Here is a 25299-nt window from a genome sequence, read left to right on the forward strand (position 1 = left end):
TTCCAAAGAAATACAATTTTCTAGTCAAATAAGCTTGACATCAAGTCAGTTGAACTTAAATCTTTAAGTTAATAAAACTTTAAATCACAATTCAGTTCCTGTGAAATTATCTAGTTAAAGGCAAAATGGTCTTTCTATTTCTTTTGACTTGAAATCAAAAATTTAAAAAAAACTTTATCAAAAGTTGAATCCACCTAAAAATATTGAGTTAAATGAATTCATCAATTTGAATTGAATATATATATTTATATTTTAGTCCACTAAAATCAGTTTAGTTTATACATCTTTAGTGATTCTCTTTGCTTTTGTGGAAACTTTCAACTTCCATTCAAATAAAAATTTTTAAAAGGTATCATCTCTACAGGTTTTTCGTTTTATCATAGAAACAAACCAACTTAAGTTCTTCAACCTTTAATAGCAGATCAGATCAAATAGCACATCTAAACGTTTACAATTTTTTTTTACTTAAAGTACTGTGCTGGCTAGTTGATAAAAACATTTCCACCCAAGAATGTGCAAAAAACAGTCGTCTTTCTTTTGCTGCATTTATCAATCATCTGTCACTTTTCTCAGCATTTTCAGATGTAATAAACTTATAAAATCAATAATTTACACATTTAATGAGGTGACCTTATTATGGTAAAACAAACACTTCAGAAAAGATCTGAGACAACGTCCAAATATTTCTTGGCAGCTTTCAGAAAAGTCCCGACCTCAGTGTAGTGCCTACAGCTTTACGAAGAAGTCTTTTTCTCAGTCCATGGACACTTGCAGGGGGCAGAGGTCACCACCGATATTCATTAGGTTATTCTGTATGACTTTAATTGTATACTGCACTTCCTTTGTGGTAGTCAATGTAATTGCATACAGCAGACCCAGCATAAGCAAATAGTCCTTCATGCCATGCTGAATGATCTGATTCTCCAGGATGACCTCATCTTCTATTACCAGGAGGATGCCGACGTTTTTATCCTTTGTTATGCTGTCCTCAGTGTCTGTAGATTTAAAAAATACAGAAAAAATAGATATAGCTGTGAAATGTTTGTAATACTCTGAGAAACAACATTTTTAGCCGGCAGAGCCAAGTTGGTGTGATGTATGATAATGATGAAACATTATGGCACTCTAGAGGGTGTGCTTGGTCTGAAATTAATTATCAAAAAACAACAAGACAAAAACATGAAACAAGTTTGTTTGATTTGAGAAGGTGTGTATTTTATGAATGATCCATTTCTACGATATATACAAGTGTACGACGGAGAATAAGGGACATGTTAAAAACAAAAAATCTAAAATTACGAGATTAAAGTCGTAAATTTACAAGATTAAAGTCGTAGAAAACGTTTTTTTGTTTTTTTTTAACATGGCCCTAATCATATTTGGTACCACTTTTAGTTTACAAGTTTTATTTTAAGACAAAGAAATAATGCTTTGTGGTGGTATGTCCATGAATTAAACATTAAACTGTATTGGAATATACAATATCTTTGCTGCCTCCTCCGATTTATACGTTTATCACTGATGTTTTTCCGACTGCATTTTAAGCTGGTTTTGGCGGTAAACATTGTAATCGAACTGACTTTGACGGGGAAGTGTGGAGTTCTTCATGCTGGACAAAGAGTCGGCTCCAGAGCTGATCGCCGCCATAGTGGAGAGCAGTATCCTGCCTCGTGATGATCAGTATCTCAAAGTAAAACAACACCACTGCTGGAACATTAACCCTCGTGCCCTCCTCAAATTTCTTTATATTTTTCTGCTGTGAAGTTAAATAAGTTCAAACTTGCTCAAAACTACCAAACATTCAATTATTTTCAGGATTGTTACCTTTTAAATGCTAGGTTATTAGTTGAATGGTGATTAGAGTCTTGGATATGTGAAAGACTAGTAACAAAAATGATTTGATTGCATTAGTCTTTTTGTCAACTTCGTGGCCAAAATGTACACACAAAATCTGCAATAAAATATTTGCTTTTGTTGTTTTTTATGCTTTCTTTTCTGCATTTTATGGCTTTTGACTGTAGAGAAGAGGGAAAAAGGGAATGAGGGAAAGAGAGAAAGAGGTCCTCCCTCCCCCCTGGTCTCAGGGAGCTGTTGAGAGACAGGGTGCTTCGGGACGTCTCACGCGAGATGTCAGTGAGGTGTACAGTGTACTGACCCAGAAAATGTTTCCCCAAAGCCAAATCTGTGTAGTGTGTTTCTTAGAAATGATAAGTTTACTTCATCGAAAGCTTTTTCTGCGCCATATAGTGATTGGCTGATGTAAACTGGGTGAATGCCATTTGAATGAGACTGGAGCACGGACACTAATGATGATGGGGTGGATCTTGTTGTCTAAAATGTTTGTAATGATTGACTTGCTGGTGATAAAGAAGTCAATGCGTGAATATGAGAATGAAAAAAGTGAAAAAAATGAATATTTTGTGGTTGGGTGCTGCAGATGCCAACTATCACCAAGACCAAAATTACTGGTTTATGAACTGGTTTATTGTTTCAGGGGAGTGCCAGATGCGTTTATTTCTTGAGATATTTGATCTGTCTATTGATGGGTCTAAGACTGTGTTGAAGTCATGTTACGACTCGACACAACAGTAAGCACCCAAAAGCAAGACTTACGAACACAGAAGCACAATTAAACAGTTATTTAATAGTGCAACAAAACTAATAGTGCAAGTGAGGCAAGGGGAAGGAGTGTCCAAATCCTCTCGGAGAGACGGTAAGTGCACCGGCAGACCGGTGAATCAGCAGGCAGGCAGGCTAGCGAGCAGGCAGACAGGAACGAGCACGCAATACAGGATCACACAGAGAGATATAGGATACTCAGGTGACGAGAAGTGAAAGACCACACAAGCAACTTTTTATTTGTTCTTCTAATAAATGTTTTTTGTGTGTGATCGAAACACTTCCAACTTACATTTGTCAGTTCAAACGTCTCCTTTGTCCAATGTCTGTCATCTGCACGGTAATCTTTTTCTTTGCTACTTTGCTGAGAAAGATGCTTCTTCACTGTTGAGTTGTGGTTTTGAAATGAAATTGAATGAGGACAGTTAAGGATCTTTAAGGTGTGTAGTTTCACAAACAAGAAAGTCTGATGTACTTTTCCCCATTGAGCACCAACTTCACCTGCTCCTTCTTTACTGGTTAAAGCCATTTTTGGTGTTCGAAAGGCGATGAAGTACACACCAAACCACAATATTAGAATTGAAGGCTGCAATTTTTCACAAGACTTTAAGAAGAAACTTTTGACCGTTTTTTGTCTTTTTCAAAACTGCAAATGCTGAAATATTAAAAAATATTCTTGATTTTCCTTCATAAACTGCTTTCTGACTTTTATTTTTGTGTGCCTCATTTATTGTGGCTCAACTCATTATCTCCATTTTAAAAATGGCAGCATGTGGATTGTTTCTAATAACAGCATGTCCCAGGAGGTTACATAATTGGGACGCAATGTAACCCCCCCATAATACCAGACCCACTCAGGGGGGCTGACCAGTTCTCCAATGGAGGAGAGGAAAGAAGATCGAAGAGGCTGAACTGTACTCATGAAGACCAAAATGTATCTGTGGTAAGGTTCCTAAGAAGTTCCAGCGAAGGCAAACTTAAAACGGGGAGACCGCCTGAGGTGTACGGGAAATTAATAACAACAAGATCAAAAGGAAGAACATTACTTAGAAGAAAGACTCAACGTTAAAAGGTAAGTTACACAACCTGTTATTATCTAAGAAAAATAATATTTTAAATGTATAAAAATGGATCCGGAATATGGAGAATAAAAAACAGAGAATAAGCTGTTTTGGGAATAATGTGAATTTTTTGCTCACAGCAAAAAAGGTTAGGTAGACGAAAAAGTACAAAAAACTCAAGCATGATGTTTCAAACTAATGTTTGGTTATAGATATATATATATATTTTAAATGATATATGTTTCACCTTCCAGCTAAAGTCCATATTTGAAGGTATTGTTAAATAACCTGAATCTGCGTGCAAGTGCAAATAGAATAGCTGTGTGACAGGCTTAATGTTGGTGGTGTGAGGCAGCAGTGATGTGCAGCATGGGGGGTGCAGGGAGAGCCAAGCTGGACTGCAGTGTCCAGGAGGAGGACTGGCAGACTGGGCAGATCTACGTTGCTCACTGGCACAGCTTCGACCGAGTTAACCCCGAGCATTACAGGTCAGTAACAACGTCCTCAACATTATCAAACTCCCATACTGAGACTGAATAGCGTTTAAAGGTATTGATAGAGACAAGTATGCTTGTGTATCTGTGTGAATCCTGACCCTCTAACAGGCTGACAGTGATGGAGGCACATCACTCAGAGAAACACTTGGAGGCCAGGAGGCTCCTCCAGCGATTTCTCTCCGGAGCCATCAGCAAGAATAACACAGAACCCAAAACGTACTCAACTAGACGACCTCATCAGCCAACATCTGACCTCCCTGCTTTGATGGGGTCAAAGGCTACCCAAGGCCCAGTTCATGTCCAGGAGGAAGTCTGCTGTGGGACCATGAAACCGGGGAGCATTGTGCTGGAGACAAGTGGGAGGAAGACTGCGTTGAAGACAACAAAGTTGGCGAGGTTCCTGGGCTGAAAAGAAAACTACTATTTTAATCAATTCATGTTGCGATATTAGCTGAAGCCCAACTGTGTTTTATTTGAAGAACTATTATTATTATTGTTTGTTAGTGTATCTAATATGGTTGTTACATTTAATGTGTTTCTTTGGCTAAAATGATGAGATAAATAGTAATCAATCTGTTATTTTTAAATCAAAATGTATATTCATTACATCAACTGTCACCTCATCCGAGGGATCTTATAGTTATTGTATAGGTTTTGGTATCTTTATGCACAAAGCAGTTTCTGTGGTTGCTCCTTTTCAGGATATGGTTTAATGGTAAATACATGTCAGTGCCTTTAAGAAGAACCTCCAAAATAAATGTTAAAATATAACAAATGTTTTATTCATGGAGCAATTTCAATTGAGGACATGATAAAAAATGTTACTTAAAAACTTGTTTATTCCAATCGTATAATTTTTATCAAAAAATAATCAAAAAAAATTTGCAAAAAGCTTTTCAAGAGACAGAAAAATAAAACAAGTTAAAAGTTAAAATATGATATTTTTCATGTATTTATTTCTCAATAATGTTTCGAGTCTTTCTGAAATCGAAAAAAAGTTATAGTTTTGGTCCAAAAACCTTAAAAAAAAGATTGCCAAATGCCTAAGAGAATGAAGAATGCTTTGCATCAACAATCTACTGGAGATGAAAACTCTTGTCCCCTTTTGTTCACTCGTACTCTGATTGTAATCTACAAATATCCCAATTTTATATCCGTCGACTGGCTGCATTCCAAAACCCAAATAACTCGTCCCCCTTAGACGCTGTCATATTCTGGATGTCTGAAGAGGGTTAATATGTGATGTGAGTGTGTTTGTGTTGGGGATTGTGGTTCAGCTGCCAGGGATGAGCGAGGCGTTAAGAGACTCCTGGGGAGAGTGTGTTTGATTACTACATGGCGACGCTCCACATTGGTTCAGCTGCTGCTTTGTGCGGTGCTGGGAATAGATTAATTCAATCAGGGAGATGAGGCTCTCTGTTTGGTCAGCTGAACACTGTTGTCATTCGTTTCAAAATTTTGCAAGCCACTTTAATGGAGATGAATGAAACTGGTACCATTACCTGGCACAAAAAATAACAAATGTATTTAAGAGAAGGGACGGATTAAGATTTTTTACAGCTCGAACTGAAAAAAAGTGTCATCTGAACCAATAATCATACATAGTAAAGCATTGTGAACCATACAGTTAGTGTTTAAACATTACTTTGATTGATATTTAGGTCCGAAGCACCAATGCACTTGTTTATTAAGGGCCTGAGCATCGCAAGCCGTGAGAAGCCGCTTGGTAAAATGACCCCATAGGGGCACCATGAAATTTTCAAAAAGGAGACCCAATATTTGATATAACCCAAAAAAGTCCTCTTGCATCATTATCAATGACCAAAAAGGAACTCAGCCATTGTGATTTGATTTTTAAAAATAATATCTGTTGCAGCTGTTTACAGGATCCACAATTCAACAAACTTCCATGCCATATCGAGGACGTGTCATGGCGCAGGGAAAACTTTGATGTCTGGCCATGTTACAGAAAGTTGTTTTAACTTCAGAAGAACGTCCAATGTGCTCAAAGTTTCATATGATTCATGCCAGTCCCATCCTGAACACATCTCCATATCATTTATCTTCAAAGCATGGATTGTATAAAACTTGGATGTAGTCTCAGTGACTTCACCCATTGGTTTTGAAGCAATGGCAGTTGCCATGCTGGAAATGTCATCTCAACTAATTTTCAGTCAACCCAGTAACGGGCAGTTAGCTCTTACCCTTTATTTAAAAATGGATGAGTTAAAAAGATATTGATTTAAAATGTCCATAAAAATATTTTGAGTGAAAATCCTAAATTTCTTTTCTTGAAAATTCACAAAGTTTAGTAAAATATTCCCCCACCCCCATACTTCTTCTTGGCTCTTGATCTGATGTGGCGCAAACAAGTGAAATGTGAATGAAAATAATGTTAGAAAATATAGAAATTTCATTAAAATCATAAATTATTGATTCATTAAATTTGTTTGGGAGAAAGCTAAGCAATGTTTAACAAACAAAATGTTACTTTTTTACTTTAGAAGAAAATGATGAAGCCCCTCGGACACCATGGTAAAATCACCTATGCATACATCATACTCATTATGATGGAAAGAAAAGATTAATGTTTTATTAATGTTAAAATGTGAAGCACAAAATGAGGTCAGTTTGTCTCGGCCTTCAATAGTTTGAATGATCTAATACAACCTGTTAACATAGAAGACTTTTCGTTACCTTTGCATTGACTCATCTGTCCCCACTTGATACAAACATAAAGTGAAATATCAAACAGAGACAAAGATAACCTGTTTGATTTTTAGTAATAGATCTGTTTGTTCCTTTGGAGCAGGGTTGCCTGGGACAAGCCTGGTCTATTGTCTGCATGTAAAAAGCCCTGTGGAATGATTGTGGAGATACAGAGGGCCTCTGAGATGAGGGTGGAAGACCTGAAAGCCATGCGAGGAGTCCATTAGTGGGTCTAGTGTTGGAGGAAGCCCTCTGATGGTATCAGCGCCTGAGGGTAGAACAAATGCTATCAGGCAGCAACATGGGCAAAAAAAACAACAAGGGATTGCTATCTCTGCCTATGTAGCTCAGTGTAGCCCAAAGCACAGACATAATGACACACATGCACAGGTATATAAGGCAGTAGATCTGGTGACAGTGCACCTGAATGCTGAGCACTAAACCAAGCTGTTAGGTTGAGTCCTAAAGAAAACAGGAGTATGGAAGACAAGAGGACAGAAACAGGAGTAGCAGCCATGGCAGCTTGCTACCAGAGATTTGATCCTGCAGCATATCTGCAGTATAACTACACTCCACCACGGGCGGACTTTGAGAGGAAGGACAGCATTGTGCCGTGGAAACTGGCCTGCTTGCACAGAGCTTTCACTGAAGGTAAATAGTCAAGGTGATGGATTATGTTCAGGTTTTTTATAAAGCAATTCATGCTCAAGGCATGATTGAAAACAACTTTGATTATCTGTTATGGTAATGATATACTTTAAATGTGATTCATAAAATGTAATACGTTTAAATCTACTAAAGAAATCTTGAATTTTGTAGGATGGCAAATGTCCCTGATTATTGATGTTTACAAATGCTTTGTCATCCTCTCTCTCTCTCTCTCTCTCTCTCTCTCTCTGTCTCTTTAACTGAAAGTGGGCGAAAAACCGTTCATATCCAAGAATAAATTATTATTTTTTGTAGTTGGTGTTTCAGAATATTTGAAAAGGTTGTTATTCAGAGAGTGAAATAAAGGTCTGATTGTAAAACTATTTACATTTTTAAACCATTATCTTATAATATTCCTTATTTCTCAGGGATAATTTTCAAAGAATCTGATATTCTTAATAAATAATTACACAATGTTTTCACTGTAAAGTGCAACATATCCCATTCATATAAGACATTTGGATGTAAACCGAGGCATTTCATGAAAAAATTCTCAGTAAGCTTTCTTTGCCTCTCCAGGTGATGTAAGTGGTGAACTACTGGTGGACATAGGCTCAGGTCCCACCCTGTACCAGGTGCTGAGTGGCTGTGAAGTCTTTAACCAGGTCCTCCTCACAGACTTCCTGGAGGTCAACAGAGAGGAGCTGAGGCACTGGCTGCAGGGCGAGGGAGGCTGCAGCCTGGACTGGACCCCGTACCTGCAGCACGTCTGTAAGCTGGAGGGACGACGGTACGGCTTCATCCTAAATCTTTAGTTTTTTTTTGAAGACCTGAGGTTTCTGAAGAAGAATGGTTGTTAGGCTGTCAGTGTCAGGATATTATCTATATGTTTAATGTAAAGTATGTTATAAAAGAAGAAAGAGTTAATTTCTTCCCTCTCTCTTTCCTTGTGGTTACAAATAGTATCCATCATAACGAGTTGACGTTAAACAAGTAGAATATTTACCCTTTCACCTTCTTTCTTGAGCACATAAATACGCCAAATTGCAAATAAATTCTAAACATAACAGTGCAGCTCAGGCTAATGCAAGTTTTTTTTTAGCCTCAAAAAGTATCTGGTTGTAAACCAAAGACATTTCTTATAGACTTTTATACAGGTGCTAGGTGGAGAACAGTCAGGTGATCATTAAATTATGAACCATCCTGAGGGGAACATACAAGACTATACCAAATATCTTGGAAAACCATCCAACAGTGGTTAAAACATGTGGATTTGGACCACCAAAGAGAGTATGGCATTCATCCTCTTGGGACTATGGCTGACTGTGCTAAACATAATGTGAATTCATCCAATGTGTGCAGTAATATTTCAATTTGGACCAAAGCAATGAACCAACTGGCCTGTTACTATCACTGAAGCGTTGTCCCTGGAATAGATACTAACACCTTCAACATTATCAATACAGAGTCTTCTGTGGCATTCAATCATAGACAATGCTGTTTTTATGTCATTTAGAGGTTTTTCAATATTGTCTCTGCTAGGCCGTCAGCATGGACAGAGAAAGCTGCCAAACTACGGCAGGTCATCACAGATATCCTCCCCATCGACGTGCACCGCCCTCAGCCTCTGGACAGTGATGTCCTTCCTTCAGATGGGGCCGACTGTCTCGTGTCCTGCTTCTGCCTGGAGAGCGTCAGCCCTGACCTGCCGGCCTTCACCCGGGCCCTGGGTCACATTGGGAGGCTCCTGAGGCCGGGTGGCCACCTCCTGCTAATTGGGGCCCTGGGAGAGAGTTACTACTTTGGGGGACCTGGAGTAAAGATCCCTGTGGTCCCTCTGAGCGAGGCCCAGGTCTGTGCTAGTTTGAGTGAGAGTGGCTACACCCTGATCAGGCTGGAGGTGTACACACTGCCCCAGGACATGAGGGTGGGGGTGGATGACGTCAGCGGGGTGTTCTTTGTTAAGGCAAGAAAGGATTGAAAGGGAAATTGGGAGAGGAGGAAAAGATGATTGATAAAGGCCTTCAAATGAAAAGTGAAACTAAAACCACAGATTAAAAATCAAGTGATATAATATGATGGATTGAAATGAGGTAATCATGGATAAGCACAGCAAAAAATAGTGATGCTAATACCCACACAAGGTTGCTAAGGTTTTTTTATGCTCATTTAGAAGTCACCTCATAGAGACCCTCAATTATTTTACAAATATTCCAATGGACTCCATTTTATTGTATTTTCTGAAGTAGAGTGACCTTCCTTTGAAAAGCCAAAAATGATGCTTAGTGTTAGAAAAGTGATCAGACTTTGCCCCCTTCAGTTCAAACACAGCAACTACAGCATCATGAAAGTTATATTTGAAGCTTGATCCAAAAGCTGGTTGACTGGTTGAAGATCTTGAAGACGTTTCAAGCAGTCCAGTTGCCTTTGAATCAAGCTTTGAATTTACAATGACCTGGATGACTGATAGCCTACACAGACATGAATGTAATGCTTATATTTTTGTTTTCAAAAAAATATACATTATCATACCATTTATCCAACATCATGTGCATTTTCAAGCTGTTAATAAACACTATATTTTGATATACTTCAGTAAACTGTAATCCAATAAGGAAACAACGTGTTATCTGAAGTGTTTTGTAATTTGTGATAATGCAAATAAAGAAGCAATGCTAGCACAATGCTATTTTGGAGGTTTTTAAAATCACAGCCTGATAAATGATGTTGATAAAAAAAAAACGCATCTCATTGGCTACAAATACAAATATACAAACTTAAAGTTTGATTGTAGTCCGATAATTAAAAAGTAATATAATAGTACCTCAATACAAAGCACTATACTCTAGAGTATAACTCAATATTGGGTTTGGTATCATTTTTTATTTTTTATTTTACAGCCTTCAGATAATTGTGTAAGACTCTGATTATGTATTTAGAGCAATTGAACACTGGGCGTCACTGTTTTTCCATTTGAGTTGCTCCAAATGTGCATCGGCCATGGACTGACACACATCTGAATTAGTTCTACATCTGTGTTGATTTAATGTTTAAGATCCAAGTGGTGACTAATGCTAAATAAAGCCATTTAGTTTCAGGAATTACATTATGATCGGATCATTGTTCATTCCTACTGATTAATTATACAGATATAAAGTCACACAAACACCATACTCCCATTATAATAGTTTTACTAGCAACCAACACAAAACATCTTTATATACAAGGTCAATAATTCATGTTCAGGCTCATCATGTATGTTTAAAAAACAAAAAAGGTCCTCTCCAACATCCCCAACAGGCCGTGCTTGCTAATCATGGTGTTACAAAAGCCTGTACATATTTTTACACAAGAATAAACATGTGCTGTAACATCATGATTAGTTTGATTTGATTGATATACGTCTGGTTTCGTCTGACGTCTGACTGCACTCCGTTCATCTGTAATCCACCCTCCTTTGATTTCCTGTACATGGCATGCAAATGTCTACAGTACAAAGTTGAGGAAAGCAAACTGAAAGAGTTGTTTTATAGTTTATATGGGATATATTACAATATTTCATACTGTATATGTATCACACTGTTGCAGATTATGTAATAGAATATGTGTGCCGTATACTATAATAACCATCAAACTGACCAAACTGAATGAGACATATTACAAAATAATATTTTGATCGTTATAGATAAAGTGATCAAATCAACCTTACATGTTGGCAAACATGCATAGGATGGTGCATATGTTAGCACATAATGTGTCTCTGCTATATCTGATGAGAACACAAAGTCTCATCTGGAGCTCTTTGTTCTAATTCTTATAGTTTCTTTCTTTTGTATATGTAAGTGTCCTTGGCTGTTGTGTTTATAACCTTGTTTTTCCTCAACTCATCAAGACGTGATTTCAATTTCAGATCTCAGGTTAAACTTTTCCTCTTACATTCACATCATGATTTTGACCCTCCTGACTGTCCATGTGTTTTCGCCCCTCTCTGTTACGCACATTGAACTCTTCTGCAGCATGCACGCGCACACACACCCAAAAAACACACATTCACATGTACACCGAAGCACACACACGTATTGCAACTACATGTGTTATGCAAGGCTGATCCTAACTAAAACTCTGTCGCCATCTGAGTGTTTTTCTCAAGTCATTCTCCCTTTTCTTCCTCTCTTTCTTTGGCCTCTTCTTCGTCGTCTCCGTTGTGAGGGCTGAGATCACCGCATCCTGGTCGGCTTTCTACCGTCACATCTGACAAGATAAGGGATTTCGAAGAACGAGTTACGGCTATGTTTGAAAAAACTCTCAGTATAAGATGGAAAATGTGGCTTCAATGACCCACCTGTCTGCTGACTCTCCTTTGCATGTTCATCCTCCTCCTCCTCCTCAGAAGACGGCTCATCTTTATCCACAGAGGACATGTCTAGTGAGGACAGGTGGGCCAGGGCCATCCTCTGGACGGCTAAAAAGACAAATCAGAAGCTAGAATAAAGGAGCAGTGTGCCAAATTGTAAAGTTCAGTTCTGTTTTCTTATACTGATGAACAGATGAGGGATGATGAAAAGATATGGATATATGACGTACATTGTTTATGTTTGTGTATGAATTTTGTTTTTTCGCTATATAAGGCATAAAAATAGAGCAACGTTATTATATATTTGGACTGAAGGGTTGTCAGCATTAACTTGTTAATCACGATTAATTAAGGCCTAAAATCAAAGCATTCATTTTTCTTAAAACTAGATCGCTACAAACTCCTGAGGAAAATATTGGGCTCATTAGCTACTAAATGCTTGACTGTGATCACAAGCAAACAGCAACCCTACAGCTAAAGCAGGCAAAGCAATACTCAGAGCATTCACAGGGAGTCAAAACAGTTAAGTTGACGGCTTAGAAACTTTTTTCATCATTTCGCTGGTTGACAATTTCAGGCCTGTTTCAACTTCAAGGAAACTCAGCATCACTCTTTCAGACAAAGATGAATATATCTTATTTTGCACAGTTGACCTTTAAACAGAAAATGTCCCATAAAAATGTAGTTATTTAGACATTATTAGTAAAATGTCATCTGCATAAAGATTGATGTTCATAGTTACAATTATTTTGTGCATTTTCTAAAGGATCACATTGATAAATTCATTCATTTATTTTCCATATTTGTTCTTCTTTATTAGTCCTGTCTGCCTAACCTAATGAAAAACTGAGACAGTTTGTTGACATGTTCTTTTTCTATCACACAGACCACACATACCATGCTGTATGTGCAGAGTCCAGACTGTACATATGTTCTCCTGTGAGTGTGGGATTCTCTCTCGTCCAGACCTGGATATTAGTCCCTCATTATTGTATGAGGATTATTAAGCAATTTCTATAAATCTCTGCAATTTGAAACATCTGTTTTGAATGTTTTTGCTACATTGTAAATTACGTTTTTAGAAATGGTGTATTTTCCTGTGCTTCCTGAGGTATATGTCACCCTCTTGTGGTGGTTATATTTATTGCCCCAGTCTTCGGTTGTTCAACAGGTGATAATGATTTTTGCTTATTGCCACACACTAGAAATGGCTGTTTGTCTTCTGCCACATTCGTCTGAGGAAGGTCACGTCGATTGAAATGTTGCCCTGTTTAATTAGAATTGCCCATTGGGAGCTGAACAGTGTGTGGACCTTTTTTCTGCACAGTTACATTTCTTACACCTTTAAATAAAGGGTGCCCTGCCATATTCATGTAAACATGTCTGAATACATATCATTTGTTATTGCCTTTGCCATCGTCTTTGTAGATAGATGTTCAACATGTTCAGTAATATTTTCTAGGTCGTTTAATGGTCTATATAGACCTTAAAACGATGAGAGCGCCATCTGTGGATGTGGTTGGGTGTCTATATGCATACCATAGTCTGTAAATAATAATGTTAGAAACAGTCTATGATGCATGTTAAATGGTAAAGGGACTTGAGCTTGTATAGTGCTTTTCTAGATCTTAAAATGTAATATACAACACCAATAGATTTGCAGTAAAACTATGTCGACATTTTTAGCTGCAGCAGTCATGATTATGACCGTAAAAGAACGTATGTCCAAAAACCATGTACACTGTATGTTTTTATATGTATGAGTCATTGCGTATTTGTGTGGGTGTGTGTGTGTGTGTGTGTGTGTCCATGTTGCAGCTGTTTGCCTAGCATATAATCCAGGATGATCCAGAACAGACCCACAGCTGTCTCTTCTCCTAATCTCACATAGCGCACACATTTATTCGCACACAGACACAGAGAAACACACACACACACACCTCTCACTGTGTTTTTTGGATAGGCACATATTCCAAACAGATAAATACCACATGGCAGCCGCCAAAGCAGAATTAGGTCTCCTGACTTGCCGTAATTTTTTGCCATTGGTTGGAAAACATATTCGTGAGGATCATTCAAGACAGTACATTTACCTTTGAGTGAGGGCGGCTGGTAGGTTGACGAGTGAACCAGTTTGGCTTTCAGGGCTCCATTCTCCCCCAGCACCCACTGCAAATAAATCATCAAAAACATGACTTCATCAATACAGACTGTGTGGTGCTGATGTTACACAGCATAGAGCTCAGTGTCGTATCACTTGAGATTTTTAAAACACAAAATAAAACAAGTGTTCTAAACACAAAAAGTAAATTAATATATAATACTTGGCAATATTTGTATCTGTTCATACTACAATTGAGACATGCCTTTGAAAAAAGATCTTGTACAAGAGAGATGGAAACAGTTTCATTGAACTGTTAGTTGCTTAAAGGAAAAGAAAAAAATGGTAGTGGAATGTTCTGTTGATAAACGGTGTAAACCAAAAATATAAACGATTTGTTTCATATAGAATGGTTACAATTTAGAGGCCTATGTTAAGAATAATTTCCCCAAAAGACCAATATCCCTCTGTGCAAAGTTATGTTCAGGAACATTTCCTTAAGCTTTAAAGATCGGCAGGTTAAATGCCACTCCAGAGGAGGACAGAGTTTGTTTGTTGTGGGAGGTGAAATTGAGAATTACATTAATTTTCTGTTCAACTGTAACTGTCCCATCTGTGATGGTGTAAAGGATGCACTTTTGAATCTTTCTTTATTAGAAAAATGTCCTCCATTTATGCTGATTTCTTCTGGTTGGAGGATAACAACATTTTTTAGTTGTCCTTTAAAATAGGAACCTTTTTGTAGCAGATTTCATCTTCAAAGTCTGGGAGAACGGGCAGAATACATTATTTTAGACTGAGCTGTAAAAGGAGCATGCAACTTTTGTAGGAGTATTTATGAATTGTTGGACGACTGCAACTGTATGTCTTGTGTCTACTAAACCCATAAGGGTTGAGCACTTTGAGTGCAGTCCATCGTGTTCCCATGCTTTGATCTTTTTAAGGCAACAGGGAGTTCCCAACCATTGGCTTTAGGAAAACTTTTCATTCATCCTGCATGCAATATATGTGTGTTTGTCTATATTTGGATATAGACAGATATATGCCACCTTAACATTCACTCCGGCCAGTTTAAATCATTTCATAGATGCGTGAAAGATCTGCTTTGTGTTCATAGAGCAAGAGCCAGAGGTAGCAAAATGAGGGATTATCAATCGAACAAACTGAAATTCACACCCCACACTCAACACAAATCAACTTTTCATTGCAATGTGTATTTGTGTGTGGAGACTATTGAAAGTGATAGATCAGCAGTTTCTCCTAAAATCGTCATATTTAATGTTATAGTGTGAGTCCAGCCTCTTCTCTCTTTCGATTTCCTTTAAAAAAATTAAATCTAAAATACTGCTGACTAGCTGATTTACCTGGTGAGGGCCTTTGTCTTCATCTGGTGATGGAGGGTCTGTTAGTCTGAAGAGAGTGGCTGGTGTCGGCCTTCGACGTCGGATCTTAGAAAAGAGGAAAATACAAAGATTAGAACAATGTCTGCAAACTATGCAAAACGCTGACCCCAAAAGCCCCCATTCATAACTGAAGTAACAAGGTGTGAGGGATGTCTGACTTATGCCTTTCGCTCATCCAGCCTAACATTTTGACTGCGGAGGATTTTCTTCTGTGACAACTATGCAATGAGAAAATGCACATCATTACATAACAACATTCAAAAAGATTGTTGTCCAGATTATTCCTGAATGAGGATTAAATCTTGTCATAGACGGCAGCCGGATTACTAAAAATTCCTTGCTATTTTACTGCATGTTCTTATCATTTGGTGGTAATCATTAAGGTTCCAGGGGGTCATTTTATCTTGTCCATATATAAAAAAAAAACCTAACTTGAACAATATTGGTGCTAAATGATAAGAACCTTGCTTTTTTTGTCCTGTGCATTTCATCACTACTATTCAGTCCAACTTATTTGGCATTCTTTAATTTACTATCAGGGCTTGATGTAGCACATTTGGGACCCCATAGCTTTGTTTGGTTTGAGTCAAGTTTCAGGTTTCAGGTTTTTAGGACTAGAGGTGACCCTATACCGCGACCTACTTGCTCAAGAGTGTTTTTATCACTTCTTGCATCAATGATCTCTAGGTCTCTTTCGGGCAAAATCTATGATCCGATTCTGACGATTTATAAAGATATAAAACAATTAGGTGCGATTCAGTTCAGTACGATTCGATCCGATATACATTAATCACATTGGAAATTGAATCCAAAGTTATTTTATGTAAGTAAAAAAATATATATACACAGTGCATCACTTCAAGATAACATGTCCTCGTGTTTAGATCTTTTCCAAGAGACAAGAAAATAGGCCGACTGTACCAACAAATATTCTGACATTGTGTATATTACGTGTCTTTTCACAAACTCATGCCCAGTTGTCTCACTTCGACAGGTAGTTAGGGGAGAAATACATTTGGTTACTAACTCAGAGGTCTAAGCTCCTCATGGCTTTGTAAAGCTCTGCAAACACTTTGAGTATTTAATTCCCCAAAGAGCCAAAAATTCAAGCCGATTTAACTATAATAGGAAATGAAAGAAAAACACTTTGACAAAGGTCTGTGTGCGTCTGGTTAGATGGATAGGAAATCAGTGCTGTTGTGTTGGAATTATATCATCATTTACAGATTACACATGATATTTAGGCTTTGGTTGTGATGTCACTCACTCTGCTTTCGACAGCTTTTGTTTAACTTAGTTCTTAAATTGATAAGCATTTCCGGTACACTCTTGGAAAAATACTGTATTTTATATATTTTAAGCCATACAGCAGGGTAGAGGCAGTGACTTTGACAATGTGGCTGGAAAAATGCTCTGCTTGCTAACAGTTTCTCTCCTTGTAAGGGAACTTAAGCCATTGTCACGCTACATGAGCAAACATTAGGCAACTTTGGAGTCAAACTCAGAGTTTCACGAGATCAAAGACGCTCAACACAGTATGCAGAACAAGCAGCAAAGCAGTTTACAATGTTAAAATCTGGCCATCCACCGGTTCGTAGTACATTATTTACCGATTCCGGGGCTTCAGGGACCAAATCACATTTTTGAGGTTAAGATAGGTAACTGATTTCGATATGGGAATCTTTACACCCCTAGTGTTTTAGTAATCCAGCATTATGGCTTAAAATTAATAAATGGACATTGAAAACAATTGAGAAACCACAATACATAATCAATATCAATTACATTAAGTGCTCATTTGTCAGTCATCCAGTGTGAACAGTGGAGAAGTCTTGTTGGCAAGAGTCAGCTCTATGAGCCGGCTTTTTGGGAATGATGGGAGCTGGCTCCAGTTTGAGAGCTAGTTTCCTTTTTTCCCATTTTGTTGATATTTAATAACTCAGTTGGGCCAACTTTTACTGAAGGTGAATCCACTGACGGGGATTATGACATTGGGAATCCGGGATACAAGCAGTGAAACTTACACTGGCAGAGTGGAGACTCTAGTTATAGTGGGCAACTGATCCAGTTTGTTGTCTGGACGGAACACAAAAACCTGGAATTCATCTGATCAGCTAAGTCTTTAAACTCTAATCAACTAAGGTGGTCCAGCTTCTTCAACCATTTAGATGTTTGCTCACCAACAGATCAAGTTTCAAAAACATCAAGCCCTTTGCCTGAGCTCAGCAGTTCCTGTCTGTCTCATCCTTGAAAAACCTCTCCTTAGTTTGTATGATGGTGCAGTAACTTGGAAGATGGATGACATGGTTAAGCATACTGAGCATACTGCTGTCATAGCATGTCCAGATAATCATCTGTTTGTCCTTGCCCAGTGTATGTCCTCAAGTTCTCAAATGGGGGCTCTCTTCCCACCTAACTTGGCACCCTGAGTTACCGCACCAATTGTCCCAAATCTCATTGGACTTCAGCATTGGCCATCCACCTCAGCTAGTTTTCCAAGAGTGTCCAACTCATTCCATTGCCCAAATTGCCCACTGCTGCAGAAAACTGCCTAGGATGTGTCTCTCTCTCTTTGCCAGACTGGTTCGCTTGTTATCTGGTTTGCTTGTTTTCAGCACTATGTTCAAAGTAAACTCAACTTCCACCTTGACTTTGACTGGCTTCTCATACTTTTGGGTTCCAATTTTACAGCAACAGAAAACTTGACAACTTGTGGATTTTTCTTGAACGTCTTTTTTTTTTTTTGAGAATTCGAGGTCTGAAGCCTCTAGTGAGTCATACATACCAACAGTTACGCAAATGAGTTGGTATTTGCAGAGATGTAACTTTAAATCGGACATCACTGGCTTTTAATGAGGACAACCTCGAGTAGGTACATCATCAAAGTAATCTTTTTTTTTCACAGCATAAACATTATAAACCATTCTACATTCTAAGTCCTTTAATAATTGAAGTGTATTCTGCTGCCAATGCTGATTTATTTGGAAAATGTTATTTTCACCCATGATTCAGTCCAAGAAACGCCAACCTTTGTTTTTTTCAAAAATAATAAAACACCTTCTTCTGGCTAACAATAACGAGGGGTGTTATGAAATATACAAAAGATTCATCACTCTCTCTCTCTCTCTATGTTGTAACGTGTTATGGTAATAAGACTGTTGTGAAATACGAGTGGCTGCCAGCAGCGTAGGCATGAAACATGTGGGCGGCTCTCACTCTGGAGTAACTCTTACTGCCCTAGCTTTGCTGTGTGTTCTGGACTCATACATATTCATCAATCAGATACTAGAATTAAAACACGCTGCCTCTGTGGGGGCACACATTTAAATATGAATTACAAGACATCCAATTAAGAGGTGAGGAATGTGTCAACATGAACATTTGATCCAACAAGCAGGAGGGATTTCGCACACATTCACTGACACACTCATACCTCTCAGACAAAAGGATGTGCATTCAAAGGACTGAAATAAAGGCAAAGCACTTTTCAGACACAGTGACCTTTTCATGGGTGCTTTGCTAACACGGCCGCGGAAAAGGTCAAGCACCTACTGGGAACATTTTTCATCAGGTCCTTGTCGTGCATGTCTGAGAGGGTTGTACCTGTGTTGGTTGAGGGACGGAAGCTTCAAACTGATTTGATGTGTCACTGATTATAGCTGCACATATCTCAGAGTGTGCAGAGACCACAGCTGGTAGAAGATAGAAGATTTATTTTCCTTGTTTTTTTGGTTTTTTTTTTTTAAGGTAAATTGTGTTACTTTATCACATCAGACATTTTAACCTTCCTCTTGAAAGGAGGACGTGACTGTAACTGATATGGGCCTTGTTGTATGTGTTCAAAATTCTGGATTGTGTTTTTACAATCAATTTAGTTTTCAAACTAATTTACAAACTATTTACAGAACCAGTCACCCTGATTATGTACACACGTTTTTTTTTTTTTACTTGTTCAATAATTTTTCAATGATTATTTTAGGGGATGGCAGCACAAAAAGATCGAACGAGACGTGCCTTGGCTTTGAATCAAGTGGGGAAAAAATAGATTGAGACTGCCTTACCAAAAATAAAGTATTTTCTGCTATTTAAAAGTTCAGGACATTTTTAGGTATTTCAGCTCCTCTGCGATGACTGGTCTCCTCTCAAATGTCTAACACTGTGATAACATGTGAGAAAAAAGGTCAAATAACTGGCTCTTCCTGATTGACTCAATTTTTACTCAAAATAATCTGACATTTTAAACAATACCATTGAGTTTTTAACAAGTTGTCTCTACTAAGTGTATCGTAAAATCTTGTAAATAAATCTTGATGAGAGCTACATCAACGTCAAATTATCCATTTTGGTGGGACACAACATGCCTTGACAGTGATAGCAGGGACAGCAGGATTAAAGCTGCACTTTAAATGTTTAAATGTCTGTCCCCCCAATTCAGAAATGTTCAGCAAAATCAGAAATAGCGACAACAACAGCAGGGCCTGAGAAACCGCTGGAAAGAGTAGCATACACACTAAATCATTCATCCATCCACTTACTTTATGGTAGGCGGAGTCGCCTTCATGGCGATGCAGAAATACTGTAGATGTTTATGATGAAGTTGCATTACCAGAAAGATACAATGACCTGAGATAACCTTTCCCCTAAACATTGAATGTAATCAGTGAAAGCATACTGTGCTGTAAATCTGTTGCTGTGTTCATTCCACTTCAACCTACTCTGTAAATAATCCCATATATACGGTATGTTGAAACTCCCTCTTTCCCACCTGACCTATTTCCAAAGAGCAATTTCTGATCAGTTGATTAAAGACTGTCACATCTGATATGAAAACGTATCAACACGGCAACTAGACTGGAAATACAATCCTGATGCAGTAACTGCCTCAATAGTCATAGCATGTGTGGGTGAGCGGCATACACACTAACATACTGCACACTTACGCACTTCCTTGATTCAATTATGGCAAGTAAATGTGTTTTTTTTTTCCTGATATCTGCAACCGAGCCAGTCCAAAATGATCTGTTATAAGTCTACATTTCAGAAACCCTAAAAAAAAAGGGGAAAAGAGGACTTTTGACAAACCCCCATAATGCAACTTAATCCCAATCATGCAACAAAAAAGGTAGTTATGTAACACTGCAAAAGCAGGTGGGCAGTAAAGGAAAAAGGCGAGATGTTGTCTGAAATAACAAATACAGTAAATTTGACTTTGAAAGTCTAAAAGAAAGTTTGTTGTAAGTTTTGATGGCAGCAAACTGCAATCAAATTTCCCGGGGTTTTAGCCCCAGGAAATGTGCCCCTTCAAGTGTTTTGAATATTCAGGAGCAGATAGAAGTTTGCTGGATTTGTAGAGTTTAGAGCTCTTGGCTGTGCTGCAGTGGAAATTTGTTCTTCGCATTAGCTGCCCTTGCCCTTGATCCATGCCTCAGTCATCCACAGCTAATCTCTTTGATTTTAATCAGTCCTCTCCTTGGCTGATGGTTTTTTCTTACATGCCTTCTGTCAGTTACTCTTTTTTCCTACTTCCTCTCCGTCCTTGGCAACTCAACACTTTGTTTGACTTGTTTTCTACCTCCCACTCTTTTTTCTTATCTCTTTCTTCTTCCTTTTTTTTTTTTCCATTTCTTTTTTTCCATGCTGGTGCTGTCCATTTCAATGCTAATGTTATGGCCTGTTTATGGAAATGTTTGACACACGAACTTGGTTGATCGTCACATATCCTGTTCCTCTAGATACTTGCAGAGATTACAGTCACCTTTAGTGGTTATTGGTGGCAGGGCCTGCCTTCCACCAAAGGGCACCAAATGGATGATACACCCTTCTTAGTCTATTGATATGACAAAGGATTTGAAGAACAGCATCTATCAGACTCTTTTGCTTGAAGAAATCATTTATTAACCAAATCCTTAAAATCCACTAAGAGAGCAGCAGATTACCAAACAGGTGGCAAATCACACATTCATGAAACATGAATGAGAAATGTTCATAATCATCTACTCAGAATGTTCTTTGAAAGAGATCAGTTTCCAACAAGCAACATGCTGGGGAGTCACTTATCCATTCACGCCCGTAAACCGTTCTTGCGTGCGAGTGAATACAGGATCTGTGGTTTTTGGTGTTGCAAGTATTCTGGTTTCCGTTTGTGGTCTGAGTGGTATCTTCCATTAGGATTGAAGTGACCTTTGGCTGAAAGCAGAAACACTGTCTGTGAGGAAACCCATCGGCTATCGTCTAACAACAATTAAGTCTTTCTAAAATGGGCTCTAAAATCAGACATCTTCATTAAGTTAGCAAACAATCTAATCATAGAATACAATCCCTATACACCCCCTTCCACATATTTCCACTCCGTTTGCATGTTTACATGGAGGCTGATTTGAAACCATATGAAGAGCCATCCAAAACTTTTGAGCGTGTAGTGGGACTGGACTTTAAACCATCCAATAGGGAGTCTGCACTGATGCTGACTTACTGAATGAGTGTTATGCCTTTCATTGTTCAGCATAGGAGATACAATCACACAGATGTAGAAAAACCTGCTTATTTGACAAAGCCCCCCCCACCCCCCCCAAAAAAAACTGGCTGTTGCTCCCAGACAATACATCACCCTCTGTAAATATTCAAAATGTCCAAAGATTGTCTTTCTGTCAATGTTGTGGTTTGCACTATTAAGACTGGGAAAGTTTAGTCTCATCTGACATGAGGCAGTGTTTCTAAGCAACAGAGTGGCAGGCAGCCTGCGCTGTATTGTACGGTTAGAAAATAAGGAAGAGGATGACACAGAAAGGGTTCTTATGCCAGCTGTCTAACTTGTGAAAAGGCAAAAATATTTTGCAGCTGCGATGAGTGTTTATCCCCACAGCTGGATGTTTGCTAGTTTCATCATGGGAGAAATTCACAAAATCGGCAGCTGATATTTCTCCACTACCATCTCAAGCAACAGGTGATCCTATAAGGAGTCTCTTTCTGTAACACCACAGGGTCCCATCATTGTCTTTAGGAAGATGTATCCTTAGACATAACCATATCCATAACATATTATGCAAAAGAACAGAGTAACCTTTTGCATGTTGCTGCTTTGATCCACATTATAACCATGCTTTAAGATGTACAATTATCTCAGCTAGAAGAGTCTTAAAGGGAAGACTCTCTCAGCTCTCGTTAATAATAATAATTTAAACTTTATAAAATCCTGTGAGGGGAAATTCATTTTTACAATTACATTTTTAATTCATGCTACACACACATAGGCCGGAATGCACACACATGCACAAACAGGATCCTATGGACATGCAATAATGGAGAGGTCTCAGAGTGAGGGGGCTGCCCACAGCGAGCGCTCCAGAGCAGTTTTGAGGTTCGGTGCCTTGCTCAAGGGCACCTGGGCAGTGCTCAGGAAGGAGTCTTGGTCCGTGCCGGGACTTGAACTGGCTGCACTCCGGTTCCCAACCCAAGTCCCTACAGAATGAGCTGCTATTTCCGTGTTGAAAAATAAATGGGATAAGCATTTAATAATTTAAGGCTGTGGCAGCAATTAGCAGAAGTTGTAACCAAAGAGTTTGTTTCAAACCAGAAACCAATAAAGGGCTCAATAGTTTCAAGGGAGTTGGTTTAACCTACATAGTGTTTTTGGAGGAATATATTGCGTTGACACATGGGGTTGCTTAAAAAAGCAAATGAAAGGGTAAAAAAGCCACAGAGACTGTGAGTTGGGCTGTAAACAACAGATGTGTGGGGAATAGTTGACTTATTAGTTTATTTTTACATTCCAGGCTGAGACAAGCTGCCCAAGCAGATGCCCCATGAAATCTCAAAATCTCTTCTACTATGGGAGTGAGTAAGGATTTTATTTTTTTGGTGTGTGTGAAACTTCACCAGGTGTTCAATGAGACCTCCCTCAAGGGAGCAGCAAGCGCTAAAGACACAGAAGTGGTTTCTGAAAAGTGGAATCCTAGAAAATAATATGCAGAGGGAATTGCAGCCAAAGAGTTATGTCAGTGTTATGAGCTTTAGGAGTTGTTGTTGCCAGACTTGAAGCTGGTCTGACTCCAGGCCAACATTGTTTCTGTTCACAGTGCACTATTTCACCACCAGGTCAGCATGTTTCACCTGCTTTTTATTTGAGTGGTTCAGCAAAAGCGACATAGCTTTATAAGTTTATTTTACATAATGCACCAGCTCCCGCTCACATATGACTCACAATTTGACCTTCCGTGTTTTGTTTCATCAATGTGTGGTGAGGGCTTTATTACTCAAGCACATAATCTCATATTGAATATTACTTTATCCCCTCACTTCCCCCTCGTCCTCTTCCTCCTCTTGCACTTCTCTTTTGAAGGGCAGAGATGCCTCATCGGTTTTTTTTTTGGTTTTTTTTATTAAAAAGGCTACAAAAATCAAGGCTGCACAGCTCAGCTTAATCCCAGCGCTGCCCACAGAGAAATACCCAACATCAAAATACAGAGTTCTGCAAAGTCGTGCTAGACTGCTTATGTAACTGTCTGTCAACCTCGGCGACAAGGCCTGATGTTACCGATGCTACAGAAAAGGGCAACATAAACTTTAAGTGCATTTGAAAATGAGAATGAAAGCATGAATACAGCGATTTTATTAGATACTAATCATTACTTATTTTTCCAGCTGAGACATGTGACTTACAGACTGATGAGAGGGGGCGACCTGCATTTACACGGCCCTGTCAGAGGCAGGACTTATGTTCAACCAACTTATTGGGCTGTGGTGGAAAATATCTTTTGTTGTTACTTTAAAAACAACCAAAAACAGAACTTTGAGTCTTTCAAGAGATACACACCCCAAATACAAAAAGTACAGTACACAGTGCTGAAGTTTTGCAAAAAAAAAAAAAATATTTATATTATAATTAATAATCCTCTTCTAAAATAAAGGTGACACTATGCACTAAAACCACAGCTTCTAAAAAGTTGTCACTTTTGCAGAGACGTCTGGGGAATCATGAAACAGGTGACCCCATTGTGACCCCATTCCTATTAGACAGGCATGCACACGCCAGCATCAGCATCCATGCGGGGCCTACACACCCACTCACTCACCATCTCCACCTGTCGCGGGTCCAGCTGGGTTGGCACGGCCGAGGGCACCGAGAACTGAATCTTCCTCCTCTCATCTTTGTCTGCCTCTCGGTCCATGAGCTGCTCCGTGTCTGAGGGCAGCAGCGGGTCCATGACACCCAGCGTGTCACCTCCGCAGCTGAAGCGCACAGATGACCAGCAAAATGAGAGTCCTGCTCCGGTTGAAGCTGTGGGAATCTGGAGTGTTTGAATGTTCTGTAAAGATTTAGCTGTTAGCGACCAGCGGTATCCTTGTGTGCTCTCTTTGCACTTGAGTTGCGTTTGACAGCTTTGCCTCTCTCTCTCTCTCTCTCTCTCTCTCCCTCCCTCCCTCCGTCGCGTTGTCTCCCTCTCTCTCTCTCTCTCAAGCGGACCTGTGCTGTTTGTGAGTAGGCTATAGTGATGGTGGGGGAGATCGTGCCAAAGCGGTATGATGCTTTCACTTGCCGTCGGAAAATTTGGTGCAACTACAAATTCAAAAAGTATCAAGGAAAGGGAAGCAATGGTTTCCCCCAGATTTGTGGCTGGAAAAAAAATATCAGAGATTTCTTCATTGTCACAAAATCATTATCTTTAAATTATACAGGTATTTATAATGATAATTTAGTGTATTCATACAAATGCAACCTTCATAAGGGTCTGTCTTTTGAAATAAAATTATTCACTGACACCTATATTAACTTTTACTTTGAGATTTGCTTCAAATGCATTATAAATAAAATGTAGCCTATATCATTATTATTGTTGCGTCACATCAGATGATAACTGTTCCATATCGATAACAGTATTGTATTGGCCTCCTATAGTTGCTTTAATGC

The 25299-nt window shown here is 38.7% G+C and overlaps 2 protein-coding genes across 2 annotated transcripts; one reads left to right on the forward strand and one right to left on the reverse strand.

The window, feature by feature from the left end:
- The first annotated feature begins 7259 nt into the window (after nucleotides 1-7259).
- Nucleotides 7260-10871, forward strand: LOC109997583 (phenylethanolamine N-methyltransferase). Its single transcript, XM_020652117.2, has 3 exons — nucleotides 7260-7537; nucleotides 8114-8324; nucleotides 9077-10871. Exons 1-3 carry the CDS (start codon nucleotides 7366-7368, stop codon nucleotides 9513-9515), a joined length of 822 nt encoding a protein of 273 aa, XP_020507773.1. The 5' UTR covers nucleotides 7260-7365; the 3' UTR covers nucleotides 9516-10871.
- On the reverse strand, nucleotides 10709-24829 carry LOC109997584 (protein phosphatase 1 regulatory subunit 1B). The gene is made up of 5 exons (XM_020652118.3): nucleotides 24464-24829; nucleotides 15354-15437; nucleotides 13982-14057; nucleotides 11877-11996; nucleotides 10709-11785 (listed from the first exon to the last, which is right to left on the reverse strand). The coding sequence occupies exons 1-5, from the start codon at nucleotides 24593-24595 to the stop codon at nucleotides 11685-11687; spliced, it is 513 nt and encodes a 170-aa protein (XP_020507774.1). The 5' UTR covers nucleotides 24596-24829; the 3' UTR covers nucleotides 10709-11684.
- Nucleotides 24830-25299: the final 470 nt, after the last annotated feature.

Source organism: Labrus bergylta, chromosome 21 (assembly GCF_963930695.1).
Source record: "Labrus bergylta chromosome 21, fLabBer1.1, whole genome shotgun sequence".
Classification (NCBI taxonomy): Eukaryota; Metazoa; Chordata; class Actinopteri; order Labriformes; family Labridae; genus Labrus; species Labrus bergylta.

Coding starts and splice junctions, on each gene's coding strand:
- LOC109997583 (XM_020652117.2), top strand. CDS start 7,366: ATGGAAGACAAGAGGACAGAAACAGGAGTAGCAGCCATGGCAGCTTGC. Junction 7,538..8,113: donor GCACAGAGCTTTCACTGAAG/GTAAATAGTCAA, acceptor TTGCCTCTCCAG/GTGATGTAAGTGGTGAACTA. Junction 8,325..9,076: donor TGTAAGCTGGAGGGACGACG/GTACGGCTTCAT, acceptor TGTCTCTGCTAG/GCCGTCAGCATGGACAGAGA.
- LOC109997584 (XM_020652118.3), bottom strand. CDS start 24,595: ATGGACCCGCTGCTGCCCTCAGACACGGAGCAGCTCATGGACCGAGAG. Junction 11,997..13,981: donor CCAGCCGCCCTCACTCAAAG/GTAAATGTACTG, acceptor TTGTCTTTTTAG/CCGTCCAGAGGATGGCCCTG. Junction 11,786..11,876: donor AAAGGAGAGTCAGCAGACAG/GTGGGTCATTGA, acceptor TTATCTTGTCAG/ATGTGACGGTAGAAAGCCGA.